Raw genomic sequence first — 11525 nt, 5'->3', positions numbered from 1 at the left:
GTCTATCAATGTTGTTCTTTTATATTAACCTTTGATTTATATATAATATAATCAAATGTTGTATATAAATATGGTACATTCTATAAGCAGATAATTGTTATGCTCATTTAAAAGATACTCTGTTCTTAATTTATTATGTGGTTTTCATGGTATTAAAATTTGTTAAAAAACTTCATTATTTATTTCTGTAAATTTGGTATTTTTTTTCCAAATAAGTTGAAAAAAACTGTATTGTTAATATATTGATGAAAATAAAATATCATAATTTTATTAATGAAAACTAATTATTTATGTTTTTATACAAAGAAATAGTCACATGATACCAGTGCAAAAATGATTTTAATTTATCATACAAAAATTTGATAAAAATCTAAATTATATTCTATTTATACAATTTTAATTTATTTTAACTATTTTTAACATATATATTTAGATAATAAATATATTATTAATAATAATTTTTTTATAATGTTATATCTAAATTTTTTCTTACCATCTCTTAACATCATTTAGTTAATTTATCCAAATTTCAATTAATTTTGTTTTTTTCTTGTGTTAGTTAAAATATATCTTTTTTGATAGATAAACCAGATTTTATTTCTAAAAGAAATCAATTCAAATTATTTTTTTATATTAACTTTTATTAAAATTCAAAAATTAAATATCTAAAATGATCAATATTTTTTTGTACTACTAATCTAAAAATTTTTGGTTCCAGAATTTTGATTTTATTAATATAATCCTCTCAATTTAACCATAACCCTAATTAAAGTCCTAAAACACGCTTCCACTTCAGCTCGACAGTTCTCTTCTTCATCGCGAAGCTCATTCCATCCATCGCACCATCTCCGTAGCGTCTCGCCGGGCTGAAGTTTATGCTTCTCTAGTGGGTTTTGGTCACATGCAGATAAGGTATTTGTATATCTGCGATTCCAATGGATTCCACTGCCAGGGTGTTCTTCTCTTCGTTGCGTGTGTTCTTTCTCCACCACCAGGGTTCCTCTGTCTCTCTCTTCTGATCATACACCATGCTCCTTCTCCATTTCTCTGTTTGGATAGCAGATGTCGCCACTACGGCTCAAGAGGTATTTGTGTTCTATGGTTCCATTCTCCTCCTTTTCAATCTTTCTGGTTTCGTTCTCCACTTTCAATTTTTTTCCTGTTAATTGTTACTGTTTCCTTTATCCATCTTTTATTCTTCACTTGTTTGGTTTCTGATTTAATCATGGTGATTGTAACTTTTTTTCCTAAGTCAATGGTTCTCTTCTTTGTTTGTGGTTTTGGTGTTTTTGTTGAATTTTTTGTTCTTGGGGGTTCTGCTGATTATATTTTATATAATTTTGTTTCTGGTATTGGACTGAAGTTAAGTGTGGTGTTAGGTATACTAGGCTCATGAAATCCTGTTTCTGCTTTATTGTGAATTGTCAAATCAACTATATGTGGTAGGTATTTGGTAATTTGTAACAGGCTTCTTCCCATATTTTTTTTTTGCTCTTTTCCGATGTGTATTTGGTTACTTGTGATATCTTCCTAAATGATGTGTGTAGGGATATCAATCTATATATGCCTATTAGTCTATCTCTGCCCCATATGTGAAGCTTTCATTGTAAGCTTTAGTGTTTCTTAACTTTGGGAGTTTATAACTCCAACATATCTGTTTATCTTCTCATCTTAGTGGTGAAATTTTCTCTGTATATCTTCTCTTTTTGGTGTTCTTAACCTATATATGTTGGGAATGAATAACCGTGTTGATCTGGTGGAGAAAATCACTCCCTGGAGAGAATCATGGAAAGTGCATGTTAAAGTTGTGAAGTTGTGGTACCACAAGAATCCTGGTTTGGATGCTTCTCAAAATCTGTTGCATATGGTCTTAATGGATGAGAAGGTAAGTCTTATTTTATGTTTGTATTTCCTTAAGTTGTTGGAAACTTTTTTTGTTTTTAAATATGCAGAACGGAATTTTTATTGTTGGTTGCAAAGTGATTTGTTTTTGTTGTTTTAGTTTTTTAATCAATTGTTTTTATGCTGTTTGGATAGCTAAATATGTTAATAAATTCAAAATATGAACGATTTTTTTTCAAATCCAGTTACACAAGATCCAAGCAACCATTAGAGATCAGCTTATATCAAAGTTTGCTTCCTCTTTACATGAAGGGGATCTGTATTTGATGAACTATTTTACAGTTGTACCAAACACTGGTATGAACAGAGTGACCACTCATCGTTTCAGACTTTTGTTCCAATACAAGACCTCAGTTGTTTCTGTGGTATCTCCAAGGATTCCGCATTCCGGTTTGTGTTTGAGATCAATAGATGAAATTGATCAAATGACAACCGAGCACAATTTCCTTATTGGTTTGTACAAGTTTCTTGCTCTACCTTTTTATTGTCATAGTATTATGTTTTAACAAGTCTGGTTTGTAATTCAAATTTGTAAATGTTTCAATGTAATTATTAGACTTTGTTGGGATCATTACTGGTGTTCGAAAAGAAAGAGATGTAGCATCATATGGGAAGCTGATCAAAGTAGTTGTGCTAGAAGTTTTCACTCATGGGTAATATGTCCCTTACTCTTTCGTATATCAGTAGTTATGCTCTATTGATTCAATTTATTTTTGTTTGAGCATTTATGTTTATAATAATAAATATATACTTAGATTCTTTTCATCTTTTGAAATTTATTTCTTCAGCAAAAAGGTCCAATGCAATGTCTTTGGAGATGCTTGTGATCTCTTGGAGTATGATAAATTACAAAAATATCCAAGATCTCCGTTGATTGTGCTCGAGTCTTTTAAAATCAAAGCAATTGAAGGTTAGTTTCAGGCATATTCAGCGAATTTTTTATCTAATATCTACTTTTCTGATTTTTGACCTTTTATGTTAAATATGGTTTGAGGTTAATAGAGTAAGATTCTTTGATTACCTTTTAAGTTAAATATGGTTTGAGGTTAATAGAGTAAGATTCTTTGATGCAGGTGGAGTAGTTCTACAAAATGTGATCAATGTCTCTAGGTTATTTATTAATCCCGACATTCGTGAGTCTGTTGAGTTCCTAAGCAGGTTAGTTGTGAAATAATTATTGTAAAGGTTTAAGCTGCTGTGCTTATTTTGTTGGTATTCATGTATATGTTTTGTCTCATGAAGATTAGTTATTGTATATTTTTTTTGTAGATTTAGTGTATCCAGTTATGGATTCTCAAGACTTGTGACCAATGATCTTGGATACTTAATTTCTAAAGTTGATGGTGATTATTTCAATCCCAAAGAAATCTGTGATATTCAAGATATTCATTTAGATAACGGGGTACTATTTTAGATTACCAAAGAGTCTATTTAATACTTAAACTTCAACTTCTTAAACATGTATGTTGGGTTTATATCATTGTCTTTAAAATTTTATAGGGTGCTCATTACTTTGTTATTGGGACAATTAATGAAGTTATGGATGAACCAAATTGGTGGTACTACTCATGCGTGTGTGGTCATGCCGTTGTTGACCATGAGGATCTCTACCTTTGTGATGCTTGTGGTTCATGTGTTGAACATGTGTTAGTCAAGTAAGGTTCATATGTAAATCTACTGTTTTATAGATTGATTATTAATTTTATAGATTTTTGGTTAGTTCTTTGTTATGCTTCACTCTATGTGTTTTTAACCAGATTTAATTTCTTGATTTTAGTTATAATTCTTGTTTCTTAATTGTCTTAGATATAGGATTCGTGTAAAGATTCATCATCGTGGGTGTGCTGTTTTGTTTGTTTTGCTTGATAATGTGGCAACAAAACTACTTGGAAAAACGTGTTTTGAAGCATTTCTCGGGGTAGATGAAGAATTTCCTGTTGATCCTAGTGTGCTTGCAGTATGAACTTTTTCATATTGAACCTCATTCAGTGTTTGTTAATTTTATTTTTTGTGTTCAACTGTATTGATTCTTTTATATTAAATTCCGAAGGTCTGTCGGTCATATTCTCCAGAAATGTTTGGTGTTGTTGTTGGAGAGGAGAAAGTTTTCAAGGTTGAAATTCTTTCTGGAGTTGATCCAGATTACTCCGGGTCCTTTAAAGTTGTAAATGTGTTTAGTAATAATCTGGAAGCAGCTGCAATCCATGATTATGTGAATGTATGATTTCTGACCCTATGTTACAACATCTTGATGCATTCCTCTTTTTTCTTGATCAATGCATTCGATACTTATTCTAAGTAAATTATCCCAAGCAAGGCTTCACGATCCGATTTTTGCACCAATCTATGATGCCTATTTGCAGTACGCAACTGCGGAAGATTACAAGACTCAAGTAGTGTGTGATAATTCTATTCAATCAGAAACTATTGAAGATATTATTACTGATCTGATTTCACCCAATCGCTGCTATTCTGATGTTGAGAACGTATATTATTTATTCTCATTTGTGATAAGATCTCCTTGTCTTTTCTTTTTTATTATTCTTGTTATATCATATGCTGAAAACTTAGTAATTGATAGTTTTGTAAATTATTTGAAGTTTGAAATGCTATATTAATTTTTTGTGTGCTGGCAGGGTGGTTTCGTTTTTATTTTGGGAACTATATCATCTGTTTTCAAGAAACATAAGTGGTGGTTCTCAACTTGTTTGTGTGGTTCTCTTGTGTCGGCTAATAAACAAACTTTATCATGTGATCTATGTCAGCTTCAATGTATTGATGCTGTCCCAAGGTGTTTTCTTCTTTAGTTTTATTCTGTTTTCCTCTGTTTTCGTAACTAATTATTATTCCAAACTTAACTCAAAATTTTCTTGTTTTCTACTGGTTTTTAAGATTCTGCTTGAAGATTGTAGTGTCTCATGCCAATGGGAACAATATATTTGTTCTTAAAGATCGTGAGGTTGTGCAACTAATAAAGATTAAATGCTCGAGGTTCTTGGATAGTCACCCAGAGTTGAATCAGGTTCTCATCCTGCTGTGGTTTTAATTAGTATATAGTTATATAGATATATAGATATAGATATAGTTAGTTTGTATGTTTTGACATTCCTAAGAAATACGTAACCTATTATTATGCTATATTTTAACTATTTTGTTTTTTTTTATTTTTCGTTTTTAGGGATCTTATTGCAAAGTTGTTCCATTGAAACTAATTTCAAATCTTTTGCACAAAAAAGTTGTATTCATGGTTGATGCTAGGCCTGTGGGTTATGAGATGAATCGATCTGTGTATATTGTTCAACAAATTTGGGATGATGCCTCTGTTATTAATGTTTTTGAGGCTGTTTCTGAGATGAATGATCATAAGGTTTGGTTTTATGGTTTTTATAAGTTGTTCGATTATTAGTATTTAAAAATATCAATAACTGAGAGGATTTAAACTTTTTTTTCAGATTCGTGTTTTGGTTGATTCTTTGCCTGAAGTTGAAGACGCTTTAAGCCAATGTGGAAGTGATCATGACGCTGTGGAGGATCTAGATGCCTTTTAGTTTAATATGTTAGGATACTACTATAAGTTGTTGTTGTGCAGGATCTTCATGCTTTTTAATTTAATATGTTCAGATACTAATTTAAATTGTTGTTTGATTTGTAATACAATGTTAGTCTCTTCTGAATTCTAATGTGGATATAACTATGATATTTATATATTTAATCAAATTCCTTTTTAATTACAACAAAAAAATTTGTGTTTATTTTACCAGTTTCAAATAAATCAGTGCAATCATTAATTAATTATTAATCAGTATAAAAAAATGATAATTGTTGAAAAAAATATATATACTGGTTAATAAAATGGTTTTCATTACCATTTTTAAATGTATTCAAGTTAAGGTTAAATTTAATTGTTATTTTAAAATATATATTTCCTCAGTTTTTTTATGTATTTAATCAAATTCCTTTTTAAAAATCAGGGGCTTCTCTCTCTTCCAATTATCCCAAAAATAAGTTTTTATACTTGTCACAAGGCTTGAAGCACATTACCTAACATTTGTCATGGGTTATTATTCCCCAAACTGATTAATGGGTTTCCCGCAGAATCTAATGTTTATCATGGATTTTCTAAAAATGAAAAAAATTAGCTCCTTTGCAATGTTGAGGCACCTTCTTCTATTGCTGATGGGTTTGCCAAAGGCTTGATAAGTCTCATTGTATCTACTATTTGAGGACTGAATTCTGTGGCTATGGTTCTCGCTGCAGTTTCAATCATCCGCATGACCATGAGGCAGTAAAATTTTTTGTTCATTTTATTTTGAAGTTTGGAGAGGGTTTTTTGTTGTGTTATTTTTGCGCTTGATGTGATTAATTATTCATGGTTGTACTTTGGATCTGTTAGTTAATTTTGTACATCCTCTAATTCAGTGCTACTTTGGTTTCATTTTCTAGGTTTAATTGATTTGTTTGGATAAAATATTTTTGCTGTTCTTTATCTGAGTTAATCTTCTTGGTTTCTTATTGTTGTCTTCTTGATTTAATGATTGGGCTCAAGAGTTGATTATCAATTTTCAGTTTCAATAATGCAATCTATGTTTTTGATTGCCAATAAGTTGAGATATCTTCTATTTCACCAGTCATACTTATTGGGAATAGTATTATTATATAGTCAAAGATAGGATCAATCAGTAGGTATGGTTTCTTTATAGATTTATAGATAGATAGATAGATGTATATAAATTCATAGATAGGTTGATATGACATATCTATATTATATAGAGGTATGAGTATATCTAATTTAATTACCTATGGACACATTGAATGTCATATGTCAATCAATCAATCAATCTAGCCAAGGAGTCCAACAGAAACGTATTCTACAAGCTTTGCCTTACAAACTTGCTCATTAATCATATATGTTTCATGAATGTTGGCTTCAGTTTGAGATTTTTTTTAATTTTTATCTAAACTTTTTTTTCCCACTCATCTGCTGTTTTGAATGTATTCTTACCTAACACATTTACCAACTCTCATTATGATCAGTAGAATCATTGTTTGGGGTAGTAGATTCATAGATGGGCTGATATGACATATCTATATAATATAGAGGTATGAGTATATCTAATTTAATTAGCTATGGACACATTGACTGTCATATGTCAATCAATCAATCAATCTAGCCAAGGAGTCTAAGAGAAACATATTCTACAAGCTTTGCTTTAGAAACTTGCTCATTCCTCTGGTATAAGTAGTACTGAAGTAATACAGTATTGTGGAGATTTTTCAAGAGCTATCAGTTGCTCCTTACTTGTCTTTTTTCCCTTGCATTCCTTTCTGTTGAGATAAATCTCATATCCCACATTGTTTTCTTTTGCCCATTTTTGGTTCTTTAATTTTTTTTTTCATGCATGTTCTTTCATCTTTACTATTTATTAATCGATAAGATGAGTGTTAGTATTGATCCTCTTCACAAAATCTCTCCATGGAAGGAAACTTGGAGTATTGAAGCTAAGATCTTGACCATTTGGGAAGATACTTTCATTGCTAATGAAAATATGCAGAAACTTTTACATGTAATCTTGATGGATAAGCAGGTGAGTATGTGTGTGTTTGTTGGTGTGTGTGTGTGTGACTGTGTGTGTTTGTGTGTGTGTGTGTGACTGTGTGTGTGTGTGTGTGTCTGTGTGTGTGTGTGTGTCTGTGTGTGTGTGTGACTGTGTATGTGTTATCAAAAGCTCAGTTTTTGCTTAACTAAATTGTGTATTTTAAAATTCTGATTGTGATCAGTTTTAGTATGTAGTATTTCATGGTATGATATTTAGAAATGGTCAGATTATTTTTTCCCTCTTTTTTAATTTCCAGCACAATAAGGTCCAAGCAACTGTTGAGGATGATTTGATCACAACTTTTGTTCATCAGTTAAAAGAAGGACATGTGTGCATTATTTCCGACTTCAAAGTGATACCTAATGGTGGATTGGTTAGGGTTACAAGACATCGATTCCGGATCCTTTTCAAGTGTAGTACTTCTGTTGTTGCAGCTCCGAATAAAGTCATACCTAATCCTGGTTTAAGTTTAACCTCCATGGACGAGATTTTTCAAAAGCGCACTGGTTATGAGTACTTAATAGGTAAGTTTCGTTTTTTCAAAATTCACCGAAAATAAAAGTCTTTTGAAGCAAGGTTATTAACAGCTAAATGAAATGTCTTGTGGTATTGTATCCGGCAGTTTAATCTTTTCTGGTATAATTTGAATAAACAGATTTTGTTGGAATGCTGTGCGGATTGAAGAGGAAAATGGATGTTGAGTGTAATGGAAAGATATTGAAAGTTATTGTGCTTGTGGTTTTTGCTGATGGGTATCCTTTGGCTTTCTGTTTTTCATTCTATTTTTAAATTATGTTATGCCACTTTTTCATTTCTTTTTATTGCTCCTGAATTGTTCTATTGTTGTATTCCATTTATTATAATGATTACCCAGGAAGAAAATACCCTGCAGTCTTGTTGGTGACTCTTCTACTCTTATAGACATCAGTAGTTTGCAAAAGTATCAGAGACCACCAGTTCTTATTTTGCAATCTTTCAAGATCAAAATCATTGGAGGTGAAAAGTGGTCCATGTTGGACACATGTCTGAGCTTGATTTGTTTATATATTTTTGTTTACGAATTAATTGTTTCTTTACGAATTAATTCTTTCTTATTGTGTTTTGTGATTTGTAGATAAAGTTAGCCTCCAAAATGTGATCAATGTTTCTCGGGTTTCAATCAACCCTGATATGCAGGAAACTGTGAATTTTCTCAATCAGTTAGTTCCATTAAATTTTTACTCAATTTTGTCACAATGAACTGAAAAATTCTGCCTTTCTCTTCATCGCTCACTTGCTCATTCTCTCTCTCTCTATTGTTCACTTGCTGATTCTGTCTCTGTCTCTAATGCTCACTCACTCACATTCTTACTCTTTCATTCTCTCTCTCTCTCTCTCTCTCTCTCTCTCTGTGATGTTAATTGATTTTCTCATATTGTGGATGTGCTTTGTCTATTCAATTCATAAAATTTTTGTTTTAATAGAATGGACAATTCTTTGTGGTTGAAAAAATTAAAGAGATTGTTGAAGATCCAGAGTGATGGGTCTTTTCTTGTATTTGTGGTCATCCAATTGTAGGTGATGATAATGTGTTTCATTGTCAGCTCTGTGGCAGAGAGGTCCAGCATTTTATGATCAAGTAAATCCATGCTGTAATTTAAAAATTTTCTTTCATCTGTTCTGATTCAATAATATAAATAAGCTTCAGATATCAGCTTCTTGTGAGACTCACAGAAAGATTAATCTGATATTTATTTTCTTGGTTATAGTTATAGGATTAAGATACTTGTTGAAGATGGGACTTCTTGTGGAATGTTTGTCTTGTTAGACAGTGCAGCCACTAAGCTATTAGGGAGAACCTGTTCTGATGTGTTTTTGTTGTTAGAAGATGAACAGGAGGTATGATTAATTCTCTTAAATTTTATTTCCGTATACTATATCAATAACTATTTTTATTCTTCAATTTCGTCCATTAATTAGTGATCACTTTTCAATTTCTATGATAGAAAATTGAGCACCAATACTGTCCACAGTTTTTTCATCAACTCATTAGAAAAGAGATCATTTTCAAAGTTCAAGCAAAGAGGATTAACACTCGCGGTTATTGCGGTACCTTTAAAATCATCAATGTGATTACTGATGCATCTTTCTTCAACAAACTTGAGTCTGATCAGTGCATCAATGTTAGTACTCTTTCTTTGTGTTATATATTAATATTAATTAATTGATTAATTGGAGGAATAATTTTTTGGATATAGTTTATTGATTCCCACTTTCTAATTCTTTGGCTGTTGATTTGAATGGTTTCCTTTACATGCCAGTATGATTTTTACTCATAATTTACAAAGTTTGCAACCTTTTTGTAATTCATGCTTTGCTTCCAAATTTTAAGGATGTTAGTTCTGATTCGGCCTTTAGCCCAATAGTTGAAGACTTCTGCCAGTGTGGACAGCTTAGAAGTTATGACAACCAACTCATATCTGGTGTTCCAATACAACTGCATAGCATTAAAGAGATGCTTGCTGACATTCTTTGTGCTAAAATATATTCTTCTGCATCAAGAAATGTTAGTATTTATGTTTATGTTCTCAATCGTCTGAACTGTGTCTTAACATATCTTGTATGATAAAACATGCATCATAATATGCCAATTACTGTTTCTCTACAGGATCAGATTTGTATTTTGATCGGTGAAATTATTGATGTGCCGAAACATCAGAAGTGGTGGTACTATTGCTGTTTGTGTAATGCACCTGTTTCTCATGTTGGAAATTTATTTTATTGTTATCTGTGTAAAGTTGAGTGTTTTGATGTCATAAGAAGGTATCTATTTTATCTCTTGGAGTTCTTGGTACCATTTTTTCTTTTTGCTTAATTTCATCTTCTACAACTGTCTCTTAGTGTATATTTTTTCTTTTGTTTACATTATTTAGGTATCGCATCAAAATTATTGTTTCCCATTCAAATGGGAGCAATATTCTCATACTTGAGGATGATGAGGTGATGCAAATACTGAAAAAGAGTTGCTTAGATTTTTTGATGGACCAAGGAAATTCGTCCCAAGTAATCATTTTGTTTTTAATTTAATTTAATTGTCCTTGTTTTCAGTTGACTGTTTATGGTTCAGGTATGTGAATTTTGCTAATGTACCTATTCTTTTCTTTTTCTTTTTCTTAGTCAACGGATGATTACACTATTCCGAATACCATGATTTCTCAGTTGATGAACAAGAAAATTGTCTTCATAGTGGATCCTAGACCCATTGGATATGATTTGAATAAATCTCTTCATGTTGTTCGTGCAATATGTGATGATATTGATATTGTGAGGTTTTTGGAGGACTCCACCCATGATAATCAACAACAGGTGATAACATTATTATGTAAATCTAATGTTGAGTTAGTCCACTTTGTTTCTAATCAAGTCAACCTCAATTTGATATATTATTTTTTGTGTTTTTCATGTGTCATGTGTTAAGAGTTACTGATGTTATTCCTCTATTGTTCAATTTAAAAATTTGATCTAGATTCTTTTGTTCCTCATTTTCCCTTCAAATTTAATAATCCAGTTTAGTTTTAGTCCAATGCAAGCATTCAATGTTTGTCGAGCTCGAGTCCTCTAGTGGGTCAGGTTTCACTGATTTCTGTTCTCAACTGGAATTGTTGGGTAGTTCTTGACCTAATGGACTTTGACTCTTTATCTGTTAGCAAACTATATAAATAGTAATAGATATATGCATACATATATATAGAATCAATTTTTTTCTTTATTTGTTTACTATTTGTTTTAATAGTCTTCAAAGTTTGATTATACCTGATTCTTTTCTCAACTCATTTTTCTTTGACATGTGCATTTCTTATTCTTATATTTTGCTGTGTTCTGTGTAGACTGTTAACCATAATTTTTATGCAAGAATTTCATCTTCGCAAGGTTCCAATTTATTTGGGAATCATCAGCCTCTCACTATTAGGAAAAAGTTTCGGAATGCCTTTGGATAATGTAAAAATATTGTTGAGGCTGTTGAAAGGATGGATGAGTGTAGTGGTT

The 11525-nt window shown here is 31.3% G+C and overlaps 1 protein-coding gene across 1 annotated transcript; it reads left to right on the top strand.

Moving 5' to 3' along the window:
• The first annotated feature begins 10110 nt into the window (after positions 1 to 10110).
• LOC127745009 (uncharacterized) lies at positions 10111 to 11476 on the top strand. Its single transcript, XM_052257970.1, has 4 exons — positions 10111 to 10301; positions 10412 to 10541; positions 10656 to 10844; positions 11366 to 11476. The coding sequence occupies exons 1-4, from the start codon at positions 10111 to 10113 to the stop codon at positions 11474 to 11476; spliced, it is 621 nt and encodes a 206-aa protein (XP_052113930.1).
• The last annotated feature ends 49 nt before the right edge of the window (positions 11477 to 11525 follow it).

This window comes from Arachis duranensis, chromosome 2, assembly GCF_000817695.3.
Source record: "Arachis duranensis cultivar V14167 chromosome 2, aradu.V14167.gnm2.J7QH, whole genome shotgun sequence".
Classification (NCBI taxonomy): Eukaryota; Viridiplantae; Streptophyta; class Magnoliopsida; order Fabales; family Fabaceae; genus Arachis; species Arachis duranensis.
The sequence above is the reverse complement of the archived record's forward strand: the minus strand, read 5'-3'. Positions and strand labels throughout refer to the sequence as shown.